Consider the following 7,318-nt stretch of genomic DNA (forward strand, 5'->3'; position numbering starts at 1 on the left):
TCGAATAGGGGATAGATGAGAATTTACTAAAAGTCAGAGCTCCATACCTTATCCACTATAATCCATTGTACCCCTTTGGTATATCAGGTCGCCGCATCGCCATTGCCATCCAAAAATTCGATGCTCCACACTGAGCCCATACGTGGAGTGGTGCAAATTAAAGGAGCTCGGCATTTATCCGAACCCTTCCGTATCACCTTTTTCCGGTCAAATTGCTCGAAGATCATCCTGTCGGTGCACATTTCCATGGCTATATATGCAAGGTTCCCCTATGTCCAGCCCAAAGCAAGCCAGCACAGCTCAAAGTCAAAGCCTCGTACCCGAGAATTGAGCTCTCTAGCACTAGCACTGAAGATCGGGCCAGCTTGATGGAGCAAGTGACGAAGCTAGCGGGGCAGCGGGCCGTGGTGATCTTCGGCACGAGCTCCTGCTGCATGTGCCACACGGTGACGAGCCTCCTCCGGGATCTCGGGGCAAACCCCACGGTGGTGGAACTGGACGAGGACCCTTGGGGGAAGGAGATGGAGAAGGCGCTGGCGCGGCTCATCGGACGGAACCCTGCCGTGCCGGCGGTGTTCATCGGCGGCAGGCTCGTCGGATGCACCGACAAGGTCATGTCCCTTCACCTCAGCGGCAAACTGGTCCCGCTGCTTCGTAATGCAGGTGCTGTCTGGGTGTAGTCCAGGGAGGGCTTTGTAGATATTCGGCTTTGATGCATTGGGCGCCAGAGAATAATGTAATGTGTACGTGCTCAGTTATCCTTTCCTGTATTTGGGGACGATGGAGACTAAGGAAACCATGCAGGTATTTTTACTGTTGATGGGAGTGCCTGTCCTATCAAAGTGTTACACATTATAAAAGCAAATTGCGAGAGAACTTTCATTCTATTTCTGAACTGTCAAGCGAGTACGAAGAACATCAGAAGTAAAAAAAAAAATTACATCCAAGTTCGTAGACCACCTAACGACGACTACAAGTGTGCGCTGAAGATGCACCGCCGTCATCGCCACTCCCTCATCGGTGTCAGGCAAACCTTGTTGTAGTAGACCGTCGAAAAATCGTCATGCTAAGCCTCATAGTTACGCATTATAATTAGTGGTGTCTCAAATCAAACTTTGTTATATTTTATCAAAATTATAATAAATACAAACAGTACCAAATAAATATAATATGATAATATATTACATGATGAATCTAATGATATATAATAGGTATGGTGAATGGTGATATTTTTTATGTAACCTTGCTCAAACTTCAAAAAAATGACTTAAGACAACACTATTATGTGAAGTAAAAAAGGACTTTTTTTTCTTTTCATACCAAACCAGGCGGATACATGAACTTTAAACTTCAACTTTCAAAATTTCAACTTTTGGTATTGTACTTTCCAAATTTAAAACTTTTGAAAATTTGAACTTATAAAATTATTGAACTTTCAAAATTGTGATGAACTTTGCACAGAAAGGAAATATATGAAAAACGCATGTGTGGGCCTCACCATGAAACTCTTCCTTGCGCTAATGCAACTCCTTGAAAAAGGAGTGGCCGCCTCACATGATGACCCCCTACGGAGGCCCCCTAGAATACGGGAAATACATAGGGGGCTATTCCTCTTTTGTTCTTCTGGTTTCTAGTTGGTTTTCCCTGGAAAAAAAAGTCCTTAAAAAATATCCACGAATCTTAAAAATGATTATGTATTTTAAAAGTGTTCTGGAATTCAAGTATGTTCATCAATTTTAAAAATATTCACAAATTTTAAAAATGTTCATGTATTTTAAACAATGTTGCCGAGTTATAAAAAATATTCATGTACTCCTAAAATTGTTCTAATTTTGTTACATGTTTATGTTTTTAAGATGTAAAACAAAAATATGAAAGTAAGAAGAAAAAAAGAAATTAGCAGAAGAAAGACCGCAGAAAATAGACAGATCAGAACAAAAAACAAAAAGAATTACTCTAAAACTGTATCTCGATGTATTTAAGATGTCCAGCCCATGAACGGTCGCTCTGTTCGTTTGGGTGACATCTTGTTGTAATAAAAGAGGGATGATTAGAAATTTCCCCTTTTACACGAGCAGTTGGTTCGCTTCATTCGTATTTATTAATTATATCAGCAGATCCCTTGATAGGGTTGCTCATGGGGCAGTTTACGTGACAAGGATTAGATTGGATGTACATGAGACTAGATAGCAACTCAAGTTGAGCCCGAAGCTCAACATTCTCCTTTAAAATGGATGCTTCACAAGTAATAGAGTAAGTATCCCAAGCATCATCATTAACAACAATGGGAGAGGACACCTTGGCAAGATCTTTTAAGTAAGAAGCTTCAAGTTGAGCATGAGACTCGGTGAGTTTGATGAGCTCACCCTTGATGACCCTTGAGCCATTTTCGAGGTGCTCAAAATCCTCAAGGAGTCTAGCAAGAAAAACTTCAAGCCTCGCATTTTTAGTTTTGAAATCATTGGCCACCTCGAGTGCTCCATCATGAGATTCCTTTATTCTAAATAATTCTAGAGCAAAGGTCTCCTCAAGAGATTCGGATGTGGTTTGTTCTTGTTCAAGAGCTTGAGATAGCTCTGCGATCTCATTTGCGTAATCACGCTCATGAGCTTCCATTTTCTCAATGGTGACCTCATGCTCCTCTAGATGAGATTCCAACTCAATGTATTTATTTCCTTCAATGGCAATAGACATGATTTCCATGAAGTTGGAACGAGCAAATTTATTTTTGTGAAGAGCTTTAAAAATCATTTCCCCCTTAGTTTTTAAGGAGGCAACATTATCATTCTCTTCATCATAATCAACATTATCATCACTCTTGCCATCATCACAAGATATATTGGGATTCAAAGTGGAAGATACCTTTGAAGCCTTGGCCATAAGGCAAAATGCAATAGATGATGATGTAGGATCCGTTGAAGCACTATTCAAGACCAGATCTTGTTCCATGGGGTGTTGGCTTTCCTCTACATTGTTAGCACAACAATTCGAGGACATATATGCATTTTTATCATGGCAACAAGACATTGTAAACATATCATCATGAGATTTAGTCATGCAATTTCTACATGATATGCAAGGACTATCAACACAAGCATGTGAAACAGTTGGAGTGCTCGAAGTGTTCAAGCCCAAAGAAAGAGCAGTGCAATAAGATAGTGATGAAGGATCATCCACAATAAACATACTATCGTCATTGCACTGACCAACACTACTCACCATATTATTACCTTGTGGCAAACCACATGTAGGTGAAGTGGAAGAAGTTGAGAAGACTATACGGCCGGATGTGGAGGGAGAACAATCATCTCCACAAAACTTGGACACGCCATATTTATCTTGAAGCTTTGTTCACAACTCATGAAAATCCCGGAACGGCATGAGTTGAAATATAACTATATTGCTCAAAGCATCAAAAAGCACATTAGAAGCTTGAGCATTGAGATAAGAGTTTTTCTCATCCTCTAAAGATAATCTTTGGGCATCCTTTGGAGGAGAAAAACCTATATCTACAATTCGCTCTAAATTTGGGTCCATGACCCTAAAGAGATTAAGTATGCGAATTACCCAAACATCAAAATTTGTGCCATCGAAACTAAGAGTGTCAGAGAATCCTAAACCCCTAGTCGACATCCTTACTCTCTAGACGGTTAAGCCCTATAAAGAGAGACGAGGCTCTGATACCAATTGAAAGATCGTGGATGTCGCCTAGAGGGGGGTGAATAGGCGTTTTAAAATAATTACGGTTTAGGCTTGAACAAATGCAGAATAAACCTAGTGGTTAATTTGTCAAGCACAAAACCTACAACAACTAGGCTCACCTATGTGCACCAACAACTTATGCTAAGCAAGATAAACTACTAGGTGATAGCAAGATATATGACAAGAAACAATATGGCTATCACAAAGTAAAGTGCATAAGTAAAGAGCTTGGGTAAGAGATAACCGAGGCACACGGAGACGATGATGTATCCCGAAGTTCACACCCTTGCGGATGCTAATCTCCGTTTGGAGCGGTGTGGAGGCACAATGCTCCCCAAGAAGCCACTAGGGCCAACGTAATCTCCTCACGCCCTCGCACAATGCAAGATGCCGTGATTCCACTAAGGGACCCTTGAGGGCGGTCACCGAACCCATACACTTTGGCAACCCTTGGGGGCGGTCACCGGACCCATACACTTTGGCAACCCTTGGGGCGTTCACCGAACCCGTACACTTTGGCAACCCTTGGGGGCGGTCACCGGTACCCGTCAAATAGCTCGGGGCAATCTCCACAACCTAATTGGAGACCGCGACGCTTGCCCGGAGCTCTACACCACAATGATTGAGCTCCGAACAACACCAACCGTCTAGGGCGCCAAGGCACCCAAGAGGAACAAGCTCTAGGGTGCCCAAACACCCAAGAGTAATAAGCTTCTCAAACTTTACTTCCACGTATCACCGTGGAGAACTCAAACCGATGCACCAAATGCAATGGCAAGGGCACACGGAGTGCCCAAGTCCTTCTCTCTCAAATCCCGCCGAAGCAACTAATGCTAGGGAGAAAAATGAGAGGAAGAACAAGAAGGAGAACACCAAGAACTCCAAGATCTAGATCCAAGGGGTTCCCCTCACATAGAGGAGAAAGTGATTGGTGGAAATGTGGATCTAGATCTCCTCCCTCTTTTCCCTCAAAAACTAGCAAGAATCCATGGAGGGATTGAGAGTTAGCAAGCTCGAAGAAGGTCAACAATGGGGGAAGAACACGAGCTCGAGAGATAAAGTTCATTGGGGAAGAAGACCCCCTTTTATAGGTGGGGAAAAATCCAACCGTTATGCTCACAGCCCGCACAGAGCGGTACTACCGCTCCAAGGAGCGGTACTACCGCTAGGGCGGTAGTACCCCTTTGAAACACAACAACGAGGAGGCAAAAAAGCTAGAAGAACCGTCGGAGCGGTAGTACCGCTTGACCTCACGGTACTACCGCTAGGGGTAGCGGTACTACTGCTTGCGAGCGGTACTAAAAAATTACATCCGTGCCTACCACCGCTGGACTTGTGACGAGTTTTTGGTCCCGAGCGGAAGTAGCCACGGAAGTAGCCGCGGTAGTACTGCTCCAAGCGGTAGTACCGCTCCCAAGAGCGGTAGTAAAAAATTACGTCCGCTCCTGTCCGCGGTAGTACCGCTGCAGCCTTTTCAGAACACCAAAACTGACACAACTTCTGCAAACGGACTTTGAATTCGACGAAACCAAGTTTGTTGGAAAGCTAGCGACAAGGGCGAACACAATCTTGATAGAAATACCAATAAGAAGCAAATGAGAAAAAGGCCCAAAAGAAAATGGTGAGAACCCTTCCTTGGATATGACCGGTAAAACCTCCAACACCGAAAACATCATAGAAGACGCATGCAAACTCCGTTTTCGATGAACTCAAGCTTGTCATCAAGATGACCATAAGCTATAAGACTCACAAAGAGAACCAAACAAGAACCAAGAAACATGATGCAAGGATGCAATGGTTTGAGCTCTCGATGAACGATACGATCAAGCTACTCACTTGAGAGCCCCCCTTGATAGTACGGCTATCGATCCTATAACCCGGTCTCCCAACTACCACCATGAGACCGGTAAAATAGAAAACCTATCAAGGGCAAACCTTTTCCTTGCACATGATCTACTTGAGCTAGATGATGACAATCTTGTCCTCCTCAAGATGGACCATCTTTCTTGATTGCGTTGGGTCGATGGAGACTAGATGATTGCTCCCCCATACTCCACTATGGGTGAGCCACTCTTCTGCACATCTTCACAAGTCAATTGTCACCACAATGGACGGCAAGCTTCAAGCATTTGATCTGATGCTTCACTTGAATTTGCACACCGCAACCTAACCCCACAAAGAACTCTCACGAAGACCATGGGTTAGTACACAAAGCATAATGGACAATGCTTACCATACCATGGGATCACTTGATCCCTCTGTACATCTTGTACGCTTTGTGTGTTGATCAACTTGATTCACTCTTGACTTAGTCTTGATCAACCTTGATTCTTTCCAACTCTCTTCATTTGGATGATGTCTTGAAGGTAAACATGAATGATCAAACAATCTTTTTCTTCAAGACACGCTTGCAATAAGCTCAACTCTCAAATGACCAATCTTTGGATAATTCCTTGAATAGCACCTTGGTCGACACAAACTCTCCTTGAAACCAACACATGTACTCCAAGAAAAGCCTATGGACAAAAACTTCAAATATAACTCAAGGCAACCATTAGTCCATAGAGATTGTCATCAATTACCAAAACCAAACATGGGGGCACCGCATGTTCTTCCAATCTCCCCCATTTTAGTAATGGATGACAATCACTTTCAAGAGAGTTTATATAAGAAATTATGCATCACCATGCAATGCAACAACCAATGATGCATGCGTATGAGATGCAAATGCTTAGGAACAAAACCAAAGCAAGGAGAAAACTCTAAAGAGTTCTCCACAAAACTCTCTGAAACCTCCACAAAACTCTCTGAAACTTCTCCCCTATTGGCATTGATTGCCAAAATGGGCGAAAAGCTTAGAAGGCCTCTATAGATTGAGTTCCTCCATAAGTTGTGTATTTCTCAACAAGAGAGTGGAATGCAATACACATATCCAACGGTAAATACTTGGAGGAAGACAAACTATATTGAGGCCCAAAGATTGCAAAAGAAAGATATGCCACAAAGACATACCAAAGAGATACACAAGCAATCAAGCAATAAAAAAAATACCAATTGAAGCAAGCAATCAATGGATATCAATTGAACCAACTAGACCAAATATCCTATGATCCACAAGAAAAAAGGATATTATGATATGAGCATAGGAGTGTTCTAAAGAAACTAGAGAGGCTCCCCATGATTTTTGCACACATAAGAATATTTGTATTTGGATACAAAGTGCACAAAATAGTTTCATAGCTCCCCCAAAATCAATAGAAACTTACAACAAGTGCAAGTGAGCATATAGGAAACCAAGCCTAGTACTTGCAACAAACACATGGTTGAGCAACAAGTAAAAGAGGCAACTTAAGAATGGGCTCAACCAAAATTATGTGTGTGAGTCAAGGCAATGCACTTGATAAGACTAATGTATGGATGAGCATTAAGCATAAATAAAGTCTTGAAAGAATGAGGCACACGGTGCAAGGCCTATCATTCCCACACACAACTAGCAAATGGGTTCACAAGCTTACTAATAAGCATATAAAGAACCTATGCTTGTGACAACCCGTGGTGAAGATAGAGGATGAAAGCCTCATCAAGACGAGGGATACCAATTAAGATGGCAAAAGCC

The 7,318-nt window shown here is 42.5% G+C and overlaps 1 protein-coding gene across 1 annotated transcript; it reads left to right on the forward strand.

Moving 5' to 3' along the window:
- Nucleotides 1-296: 296 nt before the first annotated feature.
- LOC123106510 (glutaredoxin-C1-like) lies at nucleotides 297-820 on the forward strand. The gene has a single exon (XM_044528659.1). The coding sequence runs from the start codon at nucleotides 369-371 to the stop codon at nucleotides 678-680; it is 312 nt and encodes a 103-aa protein (XP_044384594.1). The 5' UTR covers nucleotides 297-368; the 3' UTR covers nucleotides 681-820.
- The last annotated feature ends 6,498 nt before the right edge of the window (nucleotides 821-7,318 follow it).

Source organism: Triticum aestivum, chromosome 5A (genome assembly GCF_018294505.1).
Source record: "Triticum aestivum cultivar Chinese Spring chromosome 5A, IWGSC CS RefSeq v2.1, whole genome shotgun sequence".
NCBI classification, from domain to species: Eukaryota; Viridiplantae; Streptophyta; class Magnoliopsida; order Poales; family Poaceae; genus Triticum; species Triticum aestivum.

What these genes read in the sequence shown, in the direction of transcription:
- LOC123106510 (XM_044528659.1), top strand. Translation starts at nt 369, where the DNA reads ATGGAGCAAGTGACGAAGCTAGCGGGGCAGCGGGCCGTGGTGATCTTC.